We start from the raw sequence: 26,719 nt of genomic DNA, 5'->3' as shown, positions 1-26,719 counted from the left end.
TCATTCTTATTTCCCTTAGATTTTTCACTTACCATACTATTTTTACTTTTACTGGAAACTTTCTTAAGATGCAGGAAAATGATGGTTTTCTTTGGATTCACCCACACTTTCATATTAGACTCAGCCAGATGTGTAAATCATTTTATATACAGTATGTGTTTATAGTTTGAGGGTTATATGCTCTCTGACTTCATTTTTAAGGCCATAAACGTTTGGTTAGACAACATGTTCCTTACAAATGCAGACTAGCAACATATTATTCTAAATGCAGATTTTCCAGTATACTGGTTATACAGTTCTATTGAAAGCGCTGCCCAGCAGTTTGTCAACAATTCTATTTGTCACTGCAGACTAAAACTTGGAAGATTAGGAACAAAACAAGCAGGTTCAAGAAGGCTCTTTTGTTACTGAACTTAATAATATTAGTTTTTAAGAAAGGGCCATTGAGGAATGAAACTTTAATGTGGATCTAATCACAGCTGGTATTTTGGGAGAAAGAGCAAGGCCAGAAGTACATCAAAGCAAGCACAGAGGATGTAATTCTTGACTCCTCTGTAAAGACAGGGTAGTTGAGCTGTATGTGATTCTCTTGCATAAAGGCTGGGATAAGTGTACAGTGAAAGGTACCCCCCCCCCAAGTTGTAGCACTGCTCGCGGGGGCCAATATTGAGGCCAGTGGGCTGAAGGAGGGATCACTGCATCCTACTCAGGGCTTCCCAGTCACTGAATCCATGTAAGTGCAGACCCAGTGGACACTATCCTTATCACCATATTCAGAGCGGGTGTGGAGTGTGCGCTTGGCAAGCATAGGTAATGGAGATGCCATCACACCCCACCCCACTATGCAGTCGTGCCATTTGTGTGGTTTTCCATATTCACACCCTCATTCAGGGCTATTATGGGGGCAAAGAGGGCTTTTTACTAGCAAGTGAAGTTCACCCATTTTGTTTTAACTGCTTAATTACATAAGTTTCCTAGGTTGCTCAGTTGACTGGTTATTTAAGAGACTAGTTATGGTAGTTGTGCACCAGAGACCATAACGACTGAGCAGGTCTCCTTTGGATTGTTTTTATTACAAATGCCATATAAAACACAGTGGTTACTAAATCCCATCAATCCCTACTGTTTTACAGTAGGGCACTTTACATGTCACTGATACAGATGCCCATGTATATTTCCAGGTAGTGTGCACGCAGGACTATATATGCTGAAGTTTTCCTTTATAACTGCTAATGTACATTGGCAGTAACGCCAGAGAAACCCCGAACAATCATGGCAGTTTCCTTAGTACTGCATGTTAAATGTAAAGGTCAAACCAGTCTTGAAAGTGGACTTGGGTTCTTTAATAGCATGGATCATCATCAATGGATCTTGATCACTACCTGGCAACATTTACCATAATTAGCCTTTCTGTCAAGAAGTACAAAGTTAGTGTATTTTTTGTAGTCAGTATTTTTGAAAGGAGTTGGACATTTTGTCAGGAAGCTTCATACCTTTACAGTAAATTGTAATCTAGTATTTTTCCCTCTGTACTGAACTATAGGTACAATTTTAGTATAAAATAATCTTATGATGTAGAGTAGGCAAGACTACGTGATGTAGATCAGACTATGCCAATTTTCATTCAGGGAGTTCTGATGAGAAGTAATTTTTATGTGAGATTTTCCACTGGTGATCAAAGGGGATGAGAAGACATTTAAATTTAATCGCTTGCTAGTAATCTGCAAGAAGTCCTGATCTTCCTTTGATGAGGTAAATGCCTTATGCATTCTCCACCCATGTGAGCGATGTGGTGCAAAGATGCAGTGGAATTGGTGCAATCACTTGTCTTGTGCAAGGGCAACGAGTGCAGGGACAGCACTTCAATGAGCAGAGCTCTGTTTGGACGACCAATGTGCGTTGGGACAGATTGGAATGGGCCAGGAAAGGACTGGGAACGGGTAGTGGACCCACCATTTTGTGGATTGATCTGGCTAACATGACCAGGGAAGGGAATTGGTAGCTGTAGCAGATGCAGTGTGGTCTGCTAGGAGGATTCCTTTCTCTCAAGCCCCTGCAAAATCCCCAGTGCACAGGCCAGCTACTTAGGCTCTGTGCTTGTGAAAGAATCTGCCTTTTAGTGGCTTGCTTTTATAAACTCTGGCTACACGAAAAGGAGTCAAATAGTCTTTGAGTCTCACTGCAGCATTCTTCAGTACTCTGTACATGGTCTGTGTTTGGAAAGGCCACTGATTTCAGTGAAAGTGCTGCACCCAGAATGCTCCCTAGAGATCAGCAACATGTACTGCAAAGGACAGTTTTGTCCTAAGTGGTCACTGTGTTTGTATCCAGAATACATCCTCAGCAATGCCACTGGGCACAACAGTGTTAATTTGGCACTAATGGACCAAGATTGTTCACCTCGATAAAATGCCTTCCTAACTCTGTTCAGAGGTTTTTCCCCTCCTGAAGAGTGTGTAGGAAAACTTAGAAATGTTCGTTGTGTCTCTCTGTGAAATAATAACTGTAAAGTTTAACACTACAGTAAATTAGTACTTTGCATTGTGCAGTTTTGGCTGGTAATTCATAATTTGTTCATTCTCAGCCTGCAGCAATGACTCAAAGTACCCAAGGCACAATTCAAGCTGCGCCCAACTTTGATGCCTCGAGGGATGCAGAAATATTGCGCAAGGCTATGAAGGGATTTGGTAAGAGGAGATCTGTAGTTAGTGATTACTACAGAGTTTAATTTAAATGTTTATTGAGCTAAGAAGTTATAGGCATTTTCCTTTTCTTCTAATTGTATAGATCTTGGGTAAAAAGTTTTCAGACTCCTAAATCTCACTTGGTGCTTTTGACAACTGTACCCTTTAGGATTATATATTTGCCTATAGTTATGATATGCACTGTATTGTCAACAATTTGTATTTGTCAAAACTCTAAAACTATAAAATGAACAGTCTTGGAGGATTATGCTTATGCTTTCTTGAAATTGCCTTTTTATTTCCTAGGAACGGATGAGCAGACTATCATTAATGTTGTGGCCAACCGCTCCAGCGATCAAAGGCAAAAAATCAAGGCAGCTTTCAAGACAATGTATGGCAAGGTATGTTCATTGATTTCTCTTTTATCCAATAAACAAATGGCAGTGATACAGTAACACTAGCAAACCTGGTTGTCTGTAATGGTATTTTAGTCCTAAGTACTGTGCTCCCAATTTTTGTTTTTAAAATTTCTGTGCACACTTAGCTACCTTCCTTGTTCTACCAGTAGCTCCAGGAACTCGGGGTGTTTAACATTCAGTCCAGACAATTGGTGGGACGTCTTCAAACAGTGTCTTTCCATGTTTTCTTTATTTTTATTAATTATTTGAAGGGCAGAACATAATCAAATTCAAACTATACCTGGGTGGAAGACATCAGAAATACTTTGGCAAGTAATATTAAAATATGGAATGTGATCTTGAAAGAAAGACTATTTAAATGCAGTTAGCGAGATGGGGGTCTAGACCCCAAAGTCCTTACTCAGGCAAAACTACAGAATAGAGTTTTGCCCCAAATACAAAGTTTAGGAATGAGCCATGGGGGATAACCTGCTATAGGTAGTAACTTGGAGCAGCATCTGAGTTATACAGAGTAATTAATGGAATAAACAAGCTCTGTAAAACTATAGCACTCAAACAAGTGTTAGACTATGTTAATTTCAACTTTAATATGAGTAAACCAAGTGAAGTAATTAAACTGTAAGCAGCACTGATTAAGCCCCACTGGAGAACTATGTTTAGATTGAGATAACACAGTTTAAAAGGAAGTTTGAGATGAGGACAGGAAATAAAATAATAAAATGTTTAGTTTGACTGATTATAAGACTAGTTTGATACAGCTGTGGTAGCACACCTTGTCACTGAACAAGTGGTAAATATGCATGATAGTAAACTCTGCTCTCTCCATTTTACACACTCTTGGCATCTAATATGTTGGTTTGTGTTGAGCTGTTTTGGTGATCCATCTTCTCTGGGTGCATCAGTTTCCATATCTGCTTTGGAGGAGTGTTGGCCTTTTCTGGTGATCAAAGAAGTTTAGACATTCTCCCCACTTCCTCTGGTTTTTTGCAGTCAAAAAAGGAAGTGAGAGGCTTGAAATGAGGAATTCTTCAGCAGTTTGCTGAGGACTTGCTTAGCTACTATGCTGCATCACATGATGATCATCTCCGTATTATTGTTTTAATGATAGTGTCTTCAGAGGGAAAGATGAGAACAAAAGCTTTGGGGGACAGAAGGAGAAAGAAACCACCCTGAAAATCTTGAAAAGAGTATTTAGATCCTAAAAATGGGCAAGCATTGTAACTGCTACAATATTTCCTTGATGCCAATGTCTCTCAGGAAGACTTAGCCAGAATTATTATTGCTTAAAATATTTCTAATTTAAAAATAGGGCAAGACTATCTGTATTGCACCTATAAAAAGTTTCCTTTTAAATTACTTCTGTGCTCTGGCAGTGCCTAGAAGTTGCAACCAAGAATGAGACCCTGTTGTGATAGGCGTTGTAGCTACACCAAGTAAGAAATTGCTCCCTCCTTCCCCTGTTGAGACTTTAAAAAGACCTGACAGAAAAAGAGTGGGGGAGAAGCTAGCAGTATGGAGATGCTTTGAAAAAATTAGCTCTCCTGGATCATTTTGCTGTACCAATCTGAAAGAAAAGAAGGAGATCTGTCTTCATTTTTGCTACTTGCTCTCATTTCTGGTGGTGGGGAGTTCCCTAGGTGTGGTCTGTCACAAGACTGCTAGGTGCCATGCTGTCAACAACAGCATCTCTGTTGATCACAATTTGGAGGCAGGTGTTGCATTGGAATAGTCTGTAACAACTAACCTGCATGCATAGAAACTTTAAAAGTCAATGTGCCAAGGAAAAGAACACTGGGTCCTGCCTTTTTTTGACTTTTGATATATAAAGAAGGCTTAAATGTGTTTTGTCCTTAAAATCAAATACATGTTTTCTTCATGTCTTTCAGTTGAGATTAAGCTTTTATCTGCCATTTTTCCTAAAAGATTCTATACACAATTGGAGAATTAGTATGATTGTGACCCTACAGCTATTAATGAGTGAAACCTAATCAATTCAGGAGGGGAAAGCAGTTTTTATTTAGTGTGTTTAAAACTTTATGCCCTCTTAGAAATAGAAGAATAAGAATATCTTTTTAAAGATAAAGCACCCTTTAGTTAAATATTGAGGGCTTTTATAATCCTCCCTGGAAACCATCAGAATTAGGGAAGGTCAGACATTTCTAAAGATAAGGCAAGCAAGGAGGCAAAACAAAAATGATGTTCAGAGTCATGACTTCCAAATTTCTTTATACGCCATAAAAAAGCTTAAAAGAGTGCAAAGCAATTCCCCATCTACCTCTGCTCCCCATTTGTAGGTCTCATAGTTAAGGGTAAGTTTTTGTCATGGAGGTCATGGTTATTTTTAGTAAAAGTCACCAACAGGTCATGGGTTTCCATGAATTTTTGTTTGTTGCCCATGACCTGTCCATTACTTTTACTAAAAATAACTGACAATCTTAGCTTTACTCATAGTTAAAGATTAGCACCAAAACCTTGAAGTAGTTGATATTGGGTAGCTAGGGTAGAGTATCAGTGTGGTGTGCTTGTCTGCCTCTATTAATTAGCGAGATGGACTATGCAGTCTTCAACACAGCCTTTATCTTTCAGATGCAAGGAGACAGCACTGAGTCAGCAGTGACAGGAATTCTGCAGAGTGACCTACCTAGTTTGTCTGTCTTCTCAAAATGGAAAAGCAGCACTGTTTCAGATATATACAGAAGGCAGATAGATGACCATATATAATTCAATAATTTATCAGTCATGAAGTGTAAGCTGGGGATGGGTACTATAGATAGAACCTGAATAGCTACGGAAGGAAACTTTTTTTGGTTTCTATTCAAATACTAAAGGAAATTTGGATGTTTGTGTGTAATAAGGAAGTTTACTCATTTGCCAGGAAGCTAACATGTTCTTAAACTTCCATTTTGCTATAGTAATTAACCCATTCATCCTGCCGCACCAAAAACTGCCATGATCACAGTGCTTTCCAGCTGTGAGAGGGCAGTTATATATTTTATTTAATGTTCGTTCACTAAAATAGTGTATCCCATAGGGTGAAAACCATGAGATGTTTGAAATTTAGCTTGAAAAACAGACTGGCATAGCTTATTTTTAGTACATAATCTAAATATACAACTAGAGTTTAGCCAAAAGCAGAACCTCTAATACAAAGCCCTTCTGAATTTTGTGGGAGGAGGGTTTATGTTTGAATTCTGGATCCAGAATCCAGATGGACCTATTTTCTGGTTCTCTAAGAAACAGTAGATGCCACAACATTTTCATTAGTTAAAATAGTTGATTTTGCAAGATTTCCATTAATCTCGTGAGACTTCTGTCTTTTTGGTCTGAAATCTTGCATAGACAGCTCAGCAGATTACTGGAGTCTAATAAACAGTATTAATGCCTAGAGTGATCATCTGAATTCTAACCCCAGTCTATACCCGTCAGCAAATCTGGGCATTTTAATGCTGCCTCTTCAACCGATTCCTAATCACCACACTGTTCACTTACTACATGCTTGTATTGTAACCTCATACTTATTTTTGTACTTGGACAGGATTTAATTAAAGATCTGAAGTCTGAGCTAAGTGGAAACATGGAAGAACTGATTCTAGCCTTGTTCATGCCACCTACCTATTATGATGCCTGGAGTTTACGTCACGCAATGAAGGTATAATTTTATCATGAATAAAACACTAAAATGAGACCCCTCCTATGTTATGGGACACGACAGTTATGCAGTTTTAATAATCTTACTATAGCTTAGGAGCTTACTCTAGTGTGTCACCATCAACAACTGCTGACTAGTCCCAACTCTTTCAGATATTTGTGAGTTGAGTCCTTTTTATAAATCTTATAAACAAGGCCAGTAGAAAATCATAGGGGTGGAAACATTTTAGAGCCTGTGGATTTTGGAGATTTAAGAAACTTTTTCTGTCAGCATCCAAGTTCTTGTATTTATAGTTTCTAGCCTTCTAAACAGATTTCTATTTAGCCACAGCTGCAGAATTGCAACTTCCTAGTGGTCATATTAGAGTCAAGACCAATTAAAATTTAACATGGTGAGTCAACTCTTACCCTTTCACTGCTGTTAGGTCACATCTCCTGGCTGCACTTTTTGCTAGAAAGTCACAAAGTCAGGCTGCAGTTAAAACACTGTCTTTTGGTCAGCCCACCATTCTGAAATATGGAAAAAGTCCAACTCTTCTCGCTGTGAATAAAGAGCAATTCAAACTATTCTCCTTAATTTCCAGTTGATATTTTTAAGCAGTGACCTTCTTGCAATACTAGCATATTGTATGAATCTTTTATTCTCATTTTTAGGGTCACAGGAGTATTTCCATGCAAGTCCATTATTTTTCTATATACAGATTAGGCTCTGTGAGCCAGCGCTTTTTCTACACACACCATATACACACAATGTAACAAAATAAAACTGCATTAAGCTTAACAGAGTATCTTTCTCTGAGTGACTTCCCAGAGGGTGTAATAATGCTTTGTCATTTTGGGTTAGTGAATTTCATATAATTGTTGAAATGCTGTTAATACAGATAAGTTGAAATATTTGAGAAAATCCATTTTTAACTCAGTGAGCTGGTGGTGATGATGATACATGTTAATGTGTTGATGGTGTTTCTTCTCTAGCGCCACTACATTTGTTTCTGCCTTATTCCTACAGTGGCTAACACATTGTGGGCACTACTGGAAACTAATATCCTAGCCCAGTTGTGAGTGGATAGTGGGTTGGCAGAAATAATTAAGTAGATTGTGTCTAAGTACGAATGGTAAAAATGTCAATTGTGTATATATAAAATATTTTTATAGAAATGAGATTTCAAACACTACAAATTTCTAAAGAACATGGAGTATGACTCAGTAAGACCCCCTTTAGGTGAGGTGAAAGACATCCTTGACTTACTCTTATTTATAGTACAACAGGGCCTACATACTCGTTACATCAGAGACCCCCATTGTGATGGGGTCTCTAAAAACAATACGAGATGGGGTCCCTGCCCTGAAGAGCTTACAATCTTAAAAGGTAGAAAGGGATGATGAGGGTAGCCGTGACAGGAAGACCTGGTGACACAGACAACTTGTGAGCACAATTTGCTGTCTTTTTTTTTTGGTATGTATTAAAAGGGGCATATTACTGAAGCTCCCACTTACGCCAGATTGAGGAGGAGAGGCTATGTTTGGACTGGGAAACTCCTTGTAAACTGAGCAGAGTAGGACCCAGGTGCACGTGTTCTAACACTGCTTTGATAAATCATTACTAATGATATGATTCTGTCACAGAGGTCACGGATTTTGTGACTTTCTGGGACTTCCATAACTTTTTTTGGGGCAGGGCTGGAGCAGCAGCCACTGGAACAGCTGACCAGCGGTCTCTGGGTTGCTGGAGCAGTTGGGGTTGGGTCAGTCCACAGGCTGGAGCAGCAATGGTCACCCCCTGCCATGTGGCCGGAGCAGCTGCAAGCTTCAGCAGTGCTGTTTGTCCTGACCCCTCCCCCCAGGGTATTTTTAGTAAAAGTCAAGGACAGGTTGGCTTCCATGAAGTTTTGTTTATTGCCCGCAACCTGTCCCTGACTTTTACTAAAAATACCCATGACCGAATCTTAACCTTAGTCATTATTTGTTTCAAACTGTGTATTAGAAGGGAATTGTTAGTTTGCAATGTAAAATAAGATAGTCAAATGGTAGGACAAGTAGTAATTGGCTTAATCTGCAGCAAGGGAAATTTTAGATATTAAGAAAAAACTTCCAACTTTAAGAATAGTTAAGCACTGGTATAGCTTCTAAAGGGAGGATGTGGAAACCAGTCACTGGAGTACTTTAGGAACAGACTAGACAAATAACTGTCAGGATGGTATAGTTTCCTTGGTTCTGCCCTCAGTACAGGGGGATGGACTAGATGACTTCTGGAGGTCCCTTCCACCACTGCATTTCTATGTTTAAGTATCTTATTTTCCTTTCTAAAATTTTCCTTTTGTCTCTAGCTGTGCCTCAGTTCATTAATGGCTATGAGAAACTACTAACTCAACAGTTGTTTAAAAAAACCTAAACCCGTAGCTTAAATTTTGAGAAATATGATCATAGAGGATTTAGTTTTCAGAAGGGAGGAACAAATGCTGCTCTTACAATTTGAAATTTTTTTTTTTTGTTATCTAAAATGTAATAAATGACTGATTGTAACGGTTGTATAGTGTCACAGAAAAATTGTAATGAAGAAGAGTAAGTATGCTTTGTTGCAGTAATACCGTCTCTTTCTCTGCCTCCAGGGAGCAGGCACTCAGGAGAGAGTGTTGATTGAGATTCTTTGTACAAGGACGAACCAGGAAATTCAAGACATAGTCAGGAGTTACAAAACAGAATTTGGAAGAGACATTGAACAGGATATCAGAGCAGATACTTCAGGACACTTTGAACGATTGCTTGTATCTATGTGCCAGGTGAGCTATAGGGAATTTTTTTTGACAATGGTGAGTTTGTTGGTGTAAGGACCCCTTCTGTTCTGTAATAAATGGACGGAAACTCAGAATGCTGAGTAGTGTTATCGTTCCATATCAGATGCTTACAGTAAACAAGCACGAGTTTAAAAAAAAAAAAAAAGTTCACCTGTTTTTATAGCTTGAAGAAGAGTATGATTCATCATGATTCATGAGTCATCAAAATGAACTGTGTCCCTAATCAGAGCCAACTTCTGTAAGAAATCTGTCTTTTATAGCAGAATGACATATAAGGACTCCTTGGGGACAGACTGAAAAGTTCTGTCTACCCAGGAATCCCTACTGAGTTGAGTGACCCAGTTACAGCTTTGTAGCCACCTCGAAAGTGCATTTAAATCACAGTTTGGTCTTGCAGTGTAGATTGGACCAAATCCTGCTATAACAGTGCTCCAGCTTATGCTGGAGCCTGGGGATTTTTACAATCATTCAAGAACATAGTTCCAGGAGGGCACGGTCCCTCTTACATTGTTAAACCATGGTTCAGTCTTACACACTGGGAATCAGGTTTCAGTGCTTATCTCCTAACATGAAAAAGGTCCTGGTATTTAGAAGACTTGAGAGAATCCATGGGAGTAGGCTAAGCAGGATATTCAGCTCAAAACTCACTTCCCACCTTTTAGTTCCCAGGCCATCCTCAGATCAAACTGTTCCAACACCCCTGTGCAGCTAGTACAGCTACCCTTGAACTCAGCTAGATCATGGAGCCTGCCTGTAGTATGTCACATTTGCAGCTGCTATACTGTGCCATTTTCAGTGTTAATAGCCTTAATATTCTATAAAAATAAATTTTAAACATGGTGAAGCACTGTATGTTATAACAACTGGCATATGTCTGCCCTCCAATTGGCTGTAAATCAGCAACCATGTTCTGAGGTAGCTTGTTCTGTAAGCAGAGCTGCATTTTGTGGGATCTGAAAATGTGGGGAATGCTCTCCTTTGTTTGGTTGAGGAAAGTGGATGCTTCCTTTGTTGAATTTGCAGTTTCATGAAGTCATAGATACTCTGATATCCTTCCCCACCACTTCTGACTATAAATGCCTTTCTTTTTGATCCTAACCCTTTCACTGTTACCCAAACTTCCATGACATTTCTACTTTGATGTTCTATTGAGTATCAACCCTTGCAAGAGCTGATGCATTACTGACCACAAATATTTTCTGCGAAGTTTTATTGCCTGCCTCTGTAAAGTCAAAAAGTCAAATTCCAGAGAAGCACTGGTAGCTTTTTATTATTTTGATAAATCTAGCACATTACATGGTCATCTGCACATTATATACCTTATAATAGATGTTAGTTTATTTAAGGCATAAGAAAGTATTTTGGAAAGAGCATCTTCAGAAATTACCTTTTCCTGGTACCACCACCACATTGTGTGAAATTAGATATTAATGCATGTCCTGTTGCTAAAGTAAGCTGCTGCTTCTGTACAAAATCTACCCTCCGGTCTTCTCTCAGGCAGTCATTAGGCTCCAGAGTTAACACCATACTTCAAAGAATGGGATCAGGTTGTGCCTTTTATTGCTATTATTTCAGGCTGTGTGTACTTAGTAAACCAAAGCATTAGTTTGTGTTTGGATGGTTCTTTGCAGCCAGTAGAGCTAGAAACACAGAAATAAGCAGAAAACAAGGGTTAAGTTTTCATTTAAAGTATCAAGAAGCTGCAGGGGCTAAAAACATGAGATAATTTCACAGTTACAGAGCTGTTGACCCAGATTATTTAAGGTTTTTAAGTTGTGTTCTGTGGAGTAAGAGTTTCAAGTCAGCTTACAAGAAATCACTATAAATGGAAAGGCATGTTTTCAAACGGCTACTTAAAGGCACAGGTATTAGTTGACGAGGCAGGAAACTGACAACGGATTATGTGTGCCTGTTCATGAGAGGCAGCTAGAAGGAATTTAATACCTGCTTCCTTTCAGGATACAGTTGAGTATATCTTGTCTTCCATTTCTAAGAACTGAAGTACTCTTGAATTCAGAATTCCAGTATGCCATAGCCTTGCCTATTTTCAAAGAACTATTTTCAAATGCTCTAGCTGAATATCTGAGTGGGCAGAGACTTGTAACACTCTCTGTGCATCACAATATGCATAATACTTGGTACTTGTATAGGGATTTTCATCTGAGAATCTCAAAGCACTTCACAAATAATTAAGGCCGTTGTCGCAGCACCTCTGTGAATAAAGGTAAGAATTATTCTCATTTAACAAAGGAGTGTTTTAAAAAAATAAAAAATTTGGGGGTCACACAGTGTGTCAATGGCAGATATGGGATGATAAGCTTGGAGTTCTGACTCCTGGTCCCCTCATTTAACTGGTGCACACTCCAGCCCTGCCTCTGAAAACAATTGGGAAGCAGCAGTCATAAAAATGAATTAAAAAAAAAAAAAAAAGCCAGATGTCCTTTCCCAATTCTATTCCACTGTTTAATTTTCCAGTTTTAAGTTGACAACCATTTGGCTAGGCTGTAAGATGTGTTAAGAAACATAATTTTGCGTTATTGATTCAGCAGCTACTGTCTTCACTGGCAGGGCAATCGGGATGAGAATCAATCAGTGAACTACCAAAAAGCTCAGGAAGATGCTCAGCGCCTCTACCAAGCTGGTGAAGGGAAACTTGGGACTGATGAGTCTTGCTTTAACATGATTCTGGCAACTAGAAGCTTCTCCCAGCTGAAAGCTACAGTTGAAGCATATTCTAAGGTAGAAATTCTTTTATTAAACATTGTGAACAAAGTTCAGAGCTGGGGTAAAAAGAGGTGAAACTCCAAATGAGTTTGGTCTGCATATGCCATGACTGAATTTGGCTTCATTTCCACCACCCCTATGTAAGAAAACCCCTAATCCTTTCCTTTTTATGTGCAGATTGCCAATCGGGATCTGTTAAGCAGCATTGGGCGGGAGTTTTCTGGAAATGTAGAAGATGGGTTGAAGGCTATTGGTAAGAGACTTTTCTTTCTTTTAAAGAGGGTATTTATGATTAATTGGAGATGTAAAGCTAGATAAGAGAGAATCTAGTTCAGCAATCTATGTTCATAAGTGTTTTGAAACCACTTGACCTATTCAGTTTTTATATTACCTCCAGAGCTTGCCAAAATAAAGTATTCTAAGTCCTGACTCAAAGTTGAACTTTTATTTTGAATATGATTCAGGTACAGTGAGCTTTGACTTAAAACAATCTGGCTTTCTCTAAATCTAGTTAATTCAGAATGAGGGGAACTGAAAAGGGTTAAATATGCCTTAACTTCATATATTCATTCTCACTTCTTAGAAAAGGCTTACTGAACATTGTACTTAAGGTTAGTTTGTATCACAGCACTCATATCTACTCTAGAAAATTCTTAACGGAAGGGTAAAGAGTTTTCAAGAGCAGATGTCACTTTTAAATAGAGCATTTACAGCTAAATTTGTTTTCAGAAACACTCAGGAAAGACCAGTGTGTGGTTCCCATCTGATCTAGATTACTCACTAGAGGTCCCTCCTGACATACTATACAAGTCTGGCTGGAATACCTATATATTTTCATTTAGAAGCTACTTTTTAGCTACACTAAAGACTTAATTTAAGCATCACAAGTTTTATAGAAAATTGGAGCAAAATGTTTTTATGCTTTCCTATATTCCGATTCATTACTTTCTCTGCTGACTTATTTTCACTGTTTAGAAAGCTAATGGACCATGACAGATTGGAAAGAGTAACCATTAGCATCATTTATAATAGAGCAAAAACAACCTAGTGGAAACTATCCACTAGGAACTTAACAAAGACCAGTTTCACAGCCAGTGCAATGCGATAATATTCAATTTGTACTTACGTTGTTGGAATTCCAGCTAAGAAGCGAAGCTAGAGGTAAAAGTCCTTGTATTCCAGTACCAGACACCCAAGAGAGAGATTTGTTTTTTAAAATGAAATGTTTGACAATGTCCCCTTACATGATTTTTACTATTGAATTAAGGTTTCTCTAATGGTCAGAAGGGTTGTCTTCATTACTTAACATAGTTGAACTGAGTTATGCAAGGATTTAGCCAACTAATGATAATGGAGCTAAACTGTGTTCTAAGCTGTGTAAAAACGTAGCCACGCTTATTAGAATTTACATATTTCTGGCTTTGAAATTATTTTACCAGTGACAGGAGGACCTCATCTGAAAGGTTCAATAACAAACTAGCCCTATTGACCTACCCAAAAAATTGCTGAACTGTGACCATGAGGAAGCATTACAAAGCACTAAGTCTTAGAGCTGGTTTACACTTACTGCGCGATTCGGCGGCAGTCGATGGGAGTTACGCAAATGAAGCAGAGTTGTTTGCATAACTGATGTCGACTGCTCTGCTTCCCTTCTGTGCGCTGTTTACACTGCGCTGTTCCCGTCGACGCAGCGCTATGCTACTTGAGGGGGTGGACTTACTCAGTTGACTTCCTAATCAATTGAGTGGGTCTCACTGACCACTCGCTCGACCCAGAAAGATCGATCTGGTGGCGGCGATTTTGCCGCTGTCAGTATAAACGTAGCCTTAAGGTGGATTGGGAGGGAACTATTTCAAAATCCCATGTATATGGAAATGCAGAAATGAAACATTTTGATGTTTCCAAAATAAAAAAAATTTCAACATTTGCTAACATTGACCAAAATCACAAATTGTTTTGGTTAATCCATCTCGATGTTATTGTTTTGGTTTAAAAAAAAATTGGTTCATTGTTCAGCACACCTAATTTAAACAAAACCCCTACATTATGGTTCCATCTTGTAGCAACAAACTTCTCTAATGCTCAGTGTCCAGAAGGCTATAAATAATCTAAATTTTCAGTAGTGTTTCTTTGCCCTTAACCTTCTGTAAAGAAAAGGAGTAATTTCTTGTAAAAGAGTTTGATTTCTGTTCTCACATCTCTAACTGCCCCTCATGCTGTAGTTCCTTTGAACCAAATTCAGTAGAAGACTCTGGTTAAAAGGCTAGTGGTTTCAACCAGAAAACTGCCTGAGTCTGCTGCAGATGGGTGTCAGGTGTACAGTCTAAAGCAGGAATAGTCAATAGGCAGACTGGGGGCCAAATCCAAAGTGCCAGAGGCTGTTGACCCCATGGTGAAACTCGAGGGAGGGGAAGTGTCCATGGGCAGTTAGTGCTGGGAGTGTGGAGGGGAGGGAAGCAGCTAGAGGAGTGAGTGGGGCTCTGGGGTAAGGTGTTGGTGTCAGGCTCCTCCACGCAGCCTACTGCTGCCACCTCCACTGTCCCCCAGCCCCCACCAGCCTGCGCTTGAGAAGCAGCAACCAGTGAAGATGCCTCAACTGTCTGCTCTAGAGTGGCCATTTAAGAGCAAACAAGAGCGCTTATGCATATTTTCAGAAAACAAATATTATTTCAAAGACTACGTCTGCTCAGGAAAAGGCAACTGAAGGTTCAATGAGGTGTGTGTAACAGCAAACCACAGTAAACTTTTTACAGATGTGGACATTATAAAGCAGTGTATGGTTAATACAGCTGAAATCCTTTTTGCAGAGAAGACGTTGTTGCCTTCAGACAACTGCCACTCTCACCCACAACAGCTACTAGGCACACTGAGATGATGGCACAAGATGTTTTCAAGGAGTTATGAGAGGATTTGAAAATGAGAATCCTAGAAGGTTAGGGTTGGAAGGAACCTCAGGAGATCACCTAGTCCCTCCCCCTGCTCAAAGCAGGACTAAATCGTCCCAGCCAGGGCTTCATCAAACCACACTTTAGAAACCTCGAAGGATGGAGATTCCACCTCCTTAGGTAACCCATTCCAGTGCTTCACCACCCTCCTAATGAAAATGTTTTTCCTAATATCCAACCTTGACCTTCTCCAGTGAAACTTTAGATCATTACTCCTAGTTTTGTCATCTACTGCCACTGAGAACAGCCTGGCTCCATCCTCCCTGGAACTCACTTACAGGTAGTTGAAGGCTGTTATCAAATCCCCCCTCATTCTTCTCTTCTACAGACTAAGCAAGCCTAGTTCCTCTCTTCATAAGTCATGTGCTCCAGCCCTCTAATCATTTTTGCCTTCTGCTGGAGACTCTCTAATTTGGCCGTATCCTTTCTGTAGCGGGGGGGCTCAAAACTGAACACAATACTCCAAATGTGGCCTCACCAGTGCCGAATAGAGGGGAATAATCACTTCCCTCGATCTGCTGGCAATGCTCCTACTAATGCAGCCCAATATACCACTAGCCTTCTTGGCAATAAGGGCACATCGTTGACTCATATCTAGCTTCTTGTCCACTGTAACCCCCAGGTCCTTTTCTGCCAAAATTGCTGCCTAGTTAGTCAATCCCCAGTTTGCAGCAGTGCATGGGATTCTTCCATCCTAAGTGCAGGACTCTGCACTTGTCTTTGTTGAATCTCATCAAATTTCTTTTAATATTTTACGTTTGTTTTGCTGTATAAAATTAAATTTTTGGTAACAATACTACAGTTTTAACAGGCATTTCATAGTAATATTCATGAGTCTTTTGCTTAATATACATGTAGGTAGGTGTGTGTTTGTTATTGGAAAGACCTAACTCAGAAAAGATAAGGAGTTCATGTTTACTAATTGCTATTTTCTTTCAAACTCTGATACTTTTATTAAATAAACCACAAAAGGCTTGAATGTTTATCTATATACATATGCCTACAATTTTATTTCACAAAACATTCAAAACTTAAAACAGTTATGTGAAAGTGTTTTAATGATAAAATCACCTCTCTGTCTACTTCATCTTTCTTGGAGGTTATTTTTAAGTTATTCAGTGGATTGATTAATTTATTTAATGGACTAAAAATATAAGCAATAGGTCCTAGGTGTATTACATAGCATTGTGTGTATGTGTTGAAAAATGTTTCTCTGAACCTTGACACACAATAATGGATTACCCCTAATTTATACCAGCTGCTAGATCAGATATTTACTTCTGCCGAATACAATCCTGTGAATAGTGAGTGCAGCATGCATTATTTGAAATAACTCCATAACTAAACTTTCTTGTAGTGCAATGTGCTCTAAATCGCCCAGCCTTTTTCGCTGAGAGACTTTACCATTCCATGAAAGGAGCTGGCACAGACGATTCTACGCTTGTCAGAATTGTAGTCACTCGCAGTGAGGTAAGAGGCTTTCTTCTTTCAAAAAATGAAGCAGGAGTTTAAAAAGTTTGATTTTCATTACAGAAGAAGTGAATATCCAATGTCTCTTAACCAGTTTTGCTCTCCTTGCAGCCTACATGGAGCTATCAGAGTTAATCTATATATAGTTCTTACTCAGAAAGTGAATTTGTTCAGCTGATTCACAAACATTATTTATAAATCAGGCTCAAAGTAGATTTCAGCCTGTTCACAAGATATTCACACTGGCTGCTAATTTCCTGGAATCCTTGGTCCATTTGCTATGATGTTAGCAGCCAGGGAGCGGAGTTTTCTTGAATTAGTCTTCATCACCAGTGCAAAGGGACAAGAGGATAATGGGATAGGAACCGCTCTAGCCAGCAATTACATATCCTTTACCAGGGAGTTACTGCTCCAGCCAGGGGGAAGAGAATATTTGGTTGCTAGTTTTATAGAACTGCATAGCTGAACTGTTTCCAGTTATCAGTTTACCACTGCTCTTGTATAAGTTCTTCGAAGTTTGATGGGAAGAGATGATTGAGCTTTTGTTAGAGGCTCCTCCTCATGGTTTCAAATACACACGGTGGATTTTACCTCGGTTTCTGAATTTTATGTTCCAAAACAGAGGCTTCCCTGCTGGTGGGAGATGAGGTGCTTTTTGATTAGTAGTTTGTGTCTTTTGCGGGAGGATTCTTCCTTTCAGGAAAGCTGGGCTCTCTCTTCTGCTGAGTGCAGGAGTATTTCACTGTAAGACTCAGCTACTTCTTGCTCTTTCAAAGTGACTTACCCAAGAGTCGGGGGAAGGGGACCTTGGGGCTTTTCCTTTTGAAGTGGCCTGGAGAGTTTTCAACTAACTAAATCATCCCAGGGGGGAGATGAAAACCTTCCAGTTTCTTTGCACCTGAAGCAGCCTTTTTCACCCATTTGAGAAGCAATATTGAGAAGCAAAATTTGGTGGCAATAGCAAGGCTCCAAAGTGTCATCCGACCTCAGAACCTCTGAGGGTCAGGAGGCTGGGTGCAGCTTTGACAGAATGCCCTTTTTGTATTTCCTGAGAGGGTGTCATGCATAGAGAGCATTTCTGGCCTTTGTGCTTGCACGGTCTGGGTTCACTGCAAGTAGACTCTTACTCTACTACTGAATCCTATACCTAACTTTAACACTGATTACCTTTCTTGCTGAGTGGGTTACGCTTACCTTTTATTTTTTTGGCACAGATTGATCTTGTACAAATCAAACAGCTGTTCACGCAGATGTACCAGAAGACTTTGGCTACAATGATATCAAGCGATACAAGTGGTGACTACAGGCGTTTACTGCTGGCAATCGTTGGTCAATAGAAAAGATTTACATTTTTACAAAGTGAAGGACATGTAATGAGCTGCTTATGGAGAGAAACAACTAGTCTTGCATGTAATTAAGAATGATTTTAAATATTGCATATACTCTGCCTTAATTATGAATGATGTAAGAGCTTTTATTTTGCACATATTTTGCCTTAATTTAGAGCACATTTATACTTTACAATATAAAAATAAGATGTATCTACTGTTATTTACCTGAAGTATGTGTCATTTTTGACCATGAGAGATTAAGGCTACCCACTAATGGCTTTTTAAAAATGCCTATCTAGTCATTTACCACATGAACTTTCATTCATCTGAGTAAGATTCTTTAAATTAGATTTGAGAAGATCATCAGTATGTCCCTCATTTTCATTTGGCACCATAAAATTAGGTTACAGAGTGCACTTAATTGTCATTCCAGGCCACTAAATTAAATTATTCCCTTCAAACAGCAGCTCTAGTACAAGTCATTGCCTCTGCAAAGATGCTGTAGCTGTTGCACAGTGACGTATTCCACTGAGTTCTTGAAAGGTCTGTCAGGATCAGAGCCTTCAACTAAAAAAGTCCTGAATATTTGTCTCAACAGTCTCTTTAGTCCTAAACTGCTTGGCTAGTTCTCATCCAAAGGAGCAATATAGCTGATCTCCACTCCCCACCCTTGACATGTTAGGGGGAGAGAGAGGATGCACAATGCATCATAACCCCACCTAAAGTCATGAGATGTGAGATGGGCTATGGCACGATTATTTCTAGTACAGACCTGGTTTCCATGCTAATGGTGGGAACATGACATGATTGAGTCCAAGCAGCAATACTTTGTGTGCACATAACAAATCTTGTTGAGTGGAAGTCATCGGAAATTGGCTATTACTAGTGGCCTGGAATGACAATTAAGTGCACTCTGTAACCTAATTTTATGGTGCCAAATGAAAAAGAGGGGCATACTGATGAGATCTTCTCAAATCTAATTTAAAGAATTTTACTCAGATGAATGAAAGTTCAAGTGGTAAATGACTGGATAGGCATTTTTAAAAAGTCATTAGTAGGTAGCCTTAAACTAAGGTAATGGAAATGTTTAAATCCAAATCTGCTTGCCAGAAGGCAAACTGAACTTCATTGTGCATGGACAGAGCAAATGGAATGCTTTTAGTAGAATCAGCCTAAAGGATAGGAAGAAAATTAATAATGTTGATGTGATTTAACTTGACAGCACCTCTAAAAGTGTGCTGATTCCAATGTGGAAAAGCTTTCAAAGGTGTAACTTTCAGGGAAACCTAAGGGTTTTTGTTTTTGTTTTTTTGGTGGGGGTGGGGGGTTCAGTTATATCCAGCTATTGGTCATGAGTAAAACACATTCAACTCCCTCTGAATTCTGTGGGGGGCCAAAGGTGCTCAGCATCTTGCAGGATTGTGACTTTGATAATTGCAGCTGCTCAGAAGAAGTCTGTGTGGCACTTGAGTTCATGGGCAGCTAATATTGCTAAATTAAACTTTAAAACTGAGTGAGGATCACATAAAATAGGAAACCAACACAAAAATAAGTGAGATGTGACACCACCCTCACTAACATCCATCCAATTAATACAGCTTTTACATTAGTGCAGATAGAGTTAATGAGCTAAACCAGCAGTTTCCCAATGTGGAGTCTGCAGATCCCAACTGGTCCACAAGGCTACTACAGGGGGTCCACAGAAAAGAAAAATAACATCCTCACCAAGGAAATTACTGAATGCATATTTCTTTGTTAGATTGCCATAAAAAATTAGTAGCAGGTGGTGGCCCATGAAATGTTTGGAGGTTGAAAAGGGGTCCCCACACTCAAAAAGGTTGGGAACTACTGAGCTAGACCATTCCCTGCAAAGCAACACCTAGACCTGATGTTTTTTGTCTTAGAGTAACATACCAAAGGGAAGGATGAGGCTGAAGAGAGGAGCAAATTCTGATGACAATTTATCAAGCATCCTTTTTGTTTACAACATTCTAGTGACAGATCTGCACCAAAAAATAAAAAATTCTGCATATTTGTCAAAAATAACAATATAATCACACCACCTTCAATTATTTTGATAATTTGTTTCCACAGACCTGTCAGCAAGTATGTCTGTAATAATACAGATAATAAAAAATTCAGGAAATGTTTTGACAGATTCCTTACTAGGCATGTTAATATAGAACTTTGAATAACAATTCATTTCAACTACAATACAGAAATGTATTTCCTACACTCCTCAGAAGCAGAACCAAGGCTTAGAGGAGTAATGGAAGAGCCGGGGGAAGTAAGTGTTTGGAAAGAGCGTGGTTGTTGGATGGGGGAAGTATGGAACAGTTTTGGTTGGTTTTTTTTTTTTTTTTTGGGGGTGGGGGGTTAGGGTGGGAAGGGAGGGATTGTTAGGGTGTTGGGGAGCCTGGCCCATAGGGACTCTGCTTGACTCCTACCCTCTCCCATTCAGTCAGGCACAACTAGCCTTTCTGAACCCTAATCTCTAACCACCAGTAGTCTGTGTCCAGTGGTGCAGGAGTAAGATGCAGACAGACAGATCTCCGCTTAGAAAAGAGAGACCCCACAGCTATCTGCCCATCCAGAACCATGGCAAGACCTTTGCAATCTGAAGGATTCTGCTGACACTCTCTCTAGGATCCAATTAGTCATCAGCACACACAGTTGATAATTGTTTAACATCTGTATTTCCTGAGCTTGGAGAAGACTTCATGAGCACAGGGAACAAATAAGTTTTTGTGTAACTTGGATATCAAACTTCTACCCTCCAAAAGTGAAAGAAGAAATTCCTCCACATGTACAGTTAGTTGCCAGTGTTTCCTATGCAAAATTCTGGTATTCGTTTGCAGGAACAGAAGAGAGATAGGTAGAGTCTTATTCAGGCAAGATCTATTAGTGGGTTTGGGTCACCCTCCAAATAGTTACAAGTTTAGCTCCTCTCCCCAATCAAAAAAGCAGGATACCTACCGCTTTGCTGGTTGTCAGCTACATTCCCTCTCCATGCTGCTGTAGTCACACACCTGCATGGCTTTTTCTGTTGGGGGGCTTTCCTCAGACAGATGCTAGAAGGCAGGCTTCTCAGTTAATCATGAAGCGCCCACAGCTTACGCAGAACACTCACTGTCGCTACTGAAGCAGGCCAACAGCAGGAGAGCAGCAATGAGTGCTTTATTGGTGATGATGGGAAAGAAAATGGCTGAGAGATGCGCCATATGGGAAACAAGCCTGGTACATAGCCTTGCTGATCCAGAGACCAAAGCTACTACTACAGCTAGCTGAATGGATGACTCAAGTTCTATATACCACTATCAGTCTCCTTCAGGACAAGGAGTTCAAATTCTGCCACCATAATAATGGCCCTGCATCCTCAGCCAGCTGACACTGACTGATACAAAATGAATTGGTTCCATTCCAATTACTAGAGCACAGGTGGCCGCAAACTACAACAGAAACACACTACCTGATGGTGCAGTCTCAGTGTAGACTGAAAAGGAAATGAGCCCAGACACAAAACATCCTCCTCACTGCTAGAGATGGTTCATCCAGATCAAGAGTGAGAGCACATCAACAGATCAGGGGCTGTAGCTTTTGAATAAAGAAAGACCTGGCGATTAAAGTCCAATCAATTTGGCACTTTTCACTAGCATTTGTTTTTTAGTGGTGAGATGCTTTAAGTTTAAAGAGAACCCTAATGGGGAAGAGGAAATTAAAACAGGTATTGCAGAATTATTAGGCAATGCAAAATTTGGAAACAGGAACCGCAGTGCCTGGATGAAGCAGTCCTGAACAGCAATATAAGCAAAACTGAGTTATTTGAAAGGAGCCCATGAGATGCACTAACTTGAAAGAAACCTGACTGCTTTTTAAATTGGTTGCTGAACTGGCAGCTAAAACTCACCAACAAAGGCACTCAAAATGGGATAGAACAAATAAGGCCCTCCCCTCCACACAGCCTCAGCTCTTCGGTTCATGCATTGAGCAGCAAGGCCTGAGAATGATAACAAAGCAGTTACACCTAAGCTAGGTCACGCCATAATTCCTGACCATGTCTTAAAAGTCAAGAAGCAAAGAGTAAGTTATTCTAGAAAGACAATATTTAATCATACCAGTGATTGGTGGTAAGCTCAGTACCTTTACCTATCCCCACTGAGGGAAAAAAAACAGTTTTCAAAGACTTGCAAACTTCATAGAAGATTAAGGTTGGAAGGACCATCAGGAGGTCAACCACCTGCTCAAAGCAGGCCCAACCCCAACTAAATCATTCCAGCCACGGCTTTGTCAAGCCGCACCTTAAAAACCTCCAAGGCTGGAGATTCCACCACCTCCCTAGGTAACCCAGTGCGTCACAATCCTCCTAATAAAAAACGTTTTCCTAATATCCAACCTAGACCTCCCCCACTGCAACTTGATAGCATAGCTCCTAGATCTGCCATTTACTACCACTGAGAACAGCCTAGCTCCATCTTCCCTGGAATCCCTTTAAAGGCTGCTATCAAATACCCGCTCATTCTTCTCTTCTGCAGACTAAACAGGCCTAGTTCCCTCAGCCTCTCCTCATAACTCATGTGCTCCAGCCCCCTAATCATTTTCGTTGCCCTCCTCTCTCCAATTTGTCCACATCCTTTCTGTAGTGGGGGACCCAAAACTGGACACAATACTCCAGATGTGGCCTCACCAATGCCGGATAGAGGGGAATAATCACTTCCCTCAAACTGCTGGCAATGCTCCTACTAATACAGCCCAATATGCCGTTGGCCTTCTTGGCACTAAGGTCACACAGTTGCTTCTTGTCCACTGTAACCCCCAGGTCCTTTTCTGCAGAACTGCTGCCTAGCCAGTCGTTCCCCACTCTGTAGCTGTGCATGGGATTCTTCCATCCTAAGTGCAGGACTCTGCACTTGTTGAACCTCATCAGATTTTTTTGGGTCCAATCCTCCACTTTGTCTAGGTCACTCTGTATCCTATCCCTACCCGCTAGGGTACCTACCACTCCCCCTTCTTAGTATCATCTGCAAACTTGCTGAGAGTGTAATCCACCCCATCCTCCAGATCATTAATGAAGATGTTGAACTTCATGTTAGCGATGAATGATTATAAATTGTTTATAGAAAAAAAGGTCTGATAATGTAACTGGGCCACGTAAGATCCTAAGTTTCACTCTGGTATAAGTCAGCATACTGCAGTCTTTTCAAGGCCCATTTAAGTCAGCTGAAGTTGAGTGTGTTCGTATATAATTAAACTGATAGGGCCACTTTAGTAAAATCAGACAAGACAGCTGGTTCTAACATCATTAAAATATGTTCTCATCTATTGTTTGTTTTGAAAAAGAAGTTCAGACTGAGAAGTGACCAACTGTTGTTTACTGAAATCTCAGAGGGCTTATTCTGCTCAATTTATAAGAGAAAAATAGCCACGTCTGGCTGGAGACATTCCATTAGAGATTTGGTTAAGCTAGACATTTTTATAGCTCAATGAAATATACTTACAAAGCAACAGCAACTTTTACAAAGAAGCCTTGAAATAGACTTCTGTTAATGAAAATAATGTAAATGAGTAAACTAATTCTGGATAATAGGGTTACATACACACACCACTAGAATTTGCAGTGTAGCATAAATGAGCATTCAATGTCCAGTTCACGTCACTAGGTGGCAGCAAATCTTTCCACAGATCTGAAAATACAACTGCTTGGAAGTCTGCCATGGAGTGCTAGAAGATGGCTCATTACTAGAACACATGCTTAGGCCTACTTCTCAGTTACACTAAAGCCTTCTTTTATACTACTCACAGTGAGCAGCAATAGCCTCCGGGAATACACCCCATCCGCAGACAGTGTAAAAAAGACGGTTACTAATCTTTCCGTAACTGTTGTTCTTCGAGATGGGTTGCTCATGTCCATGCTAATGTAGGTGTATGTGCATTGCATAAACCATTACCAGAAGCTTTTTCCCCAGTGGTATCGTGTGAGTCGGCTCTGGTGCACCCTGGAGTGGTGCCTTCATGGGGCGATATATAGGGAACTGCTGCCCCCTCAGTTCCTTCTTGTCTTTAACTCTGACAGAGGGGTAAGTGGACGGGTATCTGGAATGTGCAAACATCTCGAAGAACAGTAGTTACAGAAAGGTTAGCAACTGTCTTTTCTTCTTCAAGCTCTTGTCATGTCCATTCCAATGTAGGTGATTCCCAAGTCATAAATTAGGAGGTGCAATTGTAATTTCATTGCAACCTTGACTGGAGGACTGCTTGGCCAAGACTGCATCATTTCTTGCTTGCTGTATGAGTGCATAATGAGAAGAGAACGGGTGAATGGATGACCAGGTTACTGCCTTACAAATATCTAGAATCAGGAACTGCACTACAAAGGCAACCGATGAGGTCTGTGACCTTGTGGAGTGAGCTGTTAGCTGAAGGGGTGGCACCTTCGCCAAGTTATTGCATATCTGGATTCAAGATATGATCCAAGAGGAGATCCTCTGAGTACAGACTAGCTCCCCTCTCGTTCTATCTGCAATGGCCACGAAGAGTTGGGTGGTTTTCCGAAAGGGCTTGCTCCTCTCAGTGTAAAAGGCCAGCACTCATCTGACATCTAAGGAGTGAAGCTTCTCCTCCTCTCTAGTGGTGTCAGGCTTCAGATGAAATACCGGGAGGAATATGTCCTGAGTATTGTGAAAGTGCGAGACTACCTTCAGGCGGAAAGACGGATGTAGTCCTTTATCCTTAAAAAAGACTGTATATGGAGGCTCAGATGTGAGGACCTAAATCTCCAAGATCCTCCTGGCCAAAATGGCCAGCGAGAACACCACCTTCCACAACAGGTAAAGCAGGGAGCATGTCACCATTGGCTCAAATGGAGGTCCCAGCAGTTTTGACGGTACTAGGTTGAGGTCCCACGGAGGTAACAGTTTGCATGCTTGAGGGTACAGGTGTTCTAGGCCTTTCAAGATCCATGAGCAGACTGGGTTCAAGACGACCAAATGGCCATTCACCAACGGACGGAAGGCTGAAATTGCAGCCAGGTGAACCTTTATGGATGAGCACGCGAGACCTTCCGACTTCAGTTGGAGCAGGTAGTTCAGAATGAGGGGAAGAGGCATTTTGGCAGGTGGAACACATTTGCATGCTGATCATAGTGTAAACCTCTTCCACTTCACCAGGTATGCTGTTCCAGTTGATTGCTTCCTGCTACCTAGAAGGGGAGGTTACTTACCATAACTGATGGTTCTTCGAGATGTGTGGTCCCTATCTGGATTCCATTGTGGGTATGCATGCACGCCATGTGCCGGAGCCGGAACTGTTGAAAGCAATGTCTGTCGACCCGCATACACGCCTCACATTGCCCACATGGTGCATCCAAGGTCTTATATGTCTGCATGGTTCGATGCACCCTCAGTTACCTCTTACATCCAGGCATCAAGCCCTGAGCAGAGGAGCCAGGGGGTGGGATTAGAATCCAGACAGGGACCACACATCTTGAAGAACCATCAGTCAAAGTAAGTAACCTCCCCTTCTTCTTCGAGTGATGGTCCCTATGTGGATTCCATCGTGGGAACATAGTGAGCAGTAACCAGTATGGAGGCAGGCTAGGGCTCCATAGATGCCAGAGTTTGTAGGACTGCAGTGTCCACTGGCGCATTTAAAGGCGGTATTAGTCAAAGTGTAGGGAGCCATGAACGCGTATGAAAGTCCAAGTTACTGCTTTGCAATTATTTTGCCATGGGATGTCAACGAGGAAGGCCGTTGTGGTTGCCTGTGCTCTTGTGGAGTATGCTCTGATATGAGGTGGAGGCTGAACTTGACAGAGTGAGTAGCATTCCTTTATGCAATGAAGGATCCAGTGGGAGATACGTGGGGAAGAGACTGCATGTCCCTTGCAGCGGTCTGCTATCACCACAAAGAGTTTTGGGGAGGGTCTGAAGGGGCAAGTGCATTGTAAGTAAAAGGCTAGCACCCATCTGACATTGAGGGAGTGTAGGGTCCTCTCCGTGGTGGAGGAATGTGGCTTAGGGTAAAAAACAGGAAGGTGAATAACTTGGTGGAGGTGAAAGTGGGAGGCTACTTTAGGGAGAAATTTGGGGTGAAGCCTCAGTGATATTTTGTCCCTGTGAAAGATGGTAAAAGGAGGGTCTGCAATCAAAGCCCATAGTTCACTAATGCGTCAAGCTGAGGTAATAGCCACAAGAAAGACTGCCTTCACAGAGAGAAATGGAAAGGCAGAAGGGTTCAAAGGGCAGCTTAGTAAATGTGGAAAGGACAAGGTTCAGGTCCCATGCTGCAGTGGAGTCCCTGATGGTTGGGAACAAATTAAGTAAACCTTTCATAAACCTAGCGACAGTTTGATGACTAAAAACCAGAGGAACCCTCCACAGGTGGGAGGAAAGCGCTAATGGCCGCTAGGTGAATTTTTATAGAGGAATGCGAAAGCCCTAGCTGTTGTAGGAAGAGGTGGTAGTTTAGGACAGTTGGAATGCTCATGGCTGATAAGGGATGATGGCTATCTGAAGCCTACTGAGTACAAGGTCTCCATTTGGCCTGGAAGAAGCCCTGATCATGGGATGGTGGCTGTATGTGAGTACCCACTGCACTGGGGAGGAGCAGGCATTATCTACCTGTGAGCCCCATTCAAATACCAAGCTGAGAGGTGGAGTGGTGCTGGGTTGGGGTTCTGGATGCAGCCGCTCTGTTAGGTAAGTAATT

General features: G+C 40.8%; 1 protein-coding gene across 2 annotated transcripts in view; it reads left to right on the top strand.

Moving 5' to 3' along the window:
- Positions 1–18,236, top strand: part of ANXA7 (annexin A7) — a 41,730-nt gene extending 23,494 nt beyond the window's left edge. For both annotated transcript variants that reach the window (XM_067538109.1, XM_067538120.1), the window contains exons 6-13: positions 2,585–2,687; positions 2,991–3,085; positions 6,639–6,752; positions 9,361–9,531; positions 12,115–12,285; positions 12,448–12,523; positions 16,573–16,685; positions 17,900–18,236. In XM_067538109.1, the coding sequence (XP_067394210.1) occupies positions 2,585–2,687; positions 2,991–3,085; positions 6,639–6,752; positions 9,361–9,531; positions 12,115–12,285; positions 12,448–12,523; positions 16,573–16,685; positions 17,900–18,022 (966 nt within the window). In that variant the 3' untranslated portion in view covers positions 18,023–18,236. The remainder of the gene's footprint in view (positions 1–2,584; positions 2,688–2,990; positions 3,086–6,638; positions 6,753–9,360; positions 9,532–12,114; positions 12,286–12,447; positions 12,524–16,572; positions 16,686–17,899) is intronic.
- Positions 18,237–26,719: the final 8,483 nt, after the last annotated feature.

This window comes from Emydura macquarii, unplaced genomic scaffold (genome assembly GCF_026122565.2).
Source record: "Emydura macquarii macquarii isolate MOO-44397 ecotype Brisbane River unplaced genomic scaffold, CSIRO-AGI_Emac_v2 contig_67, whole genome shotgun sequence".
NCBI classification, from domain to species: Eukaryota; Metazoa; Chordata; order Testudines; family Chelidae; genus Emydura; species Emydura macquarii.
Note: the sequence above shows the minus strand (reverse complement) of the source record. Positions and strands in the feature narration are given on the sequence as shown.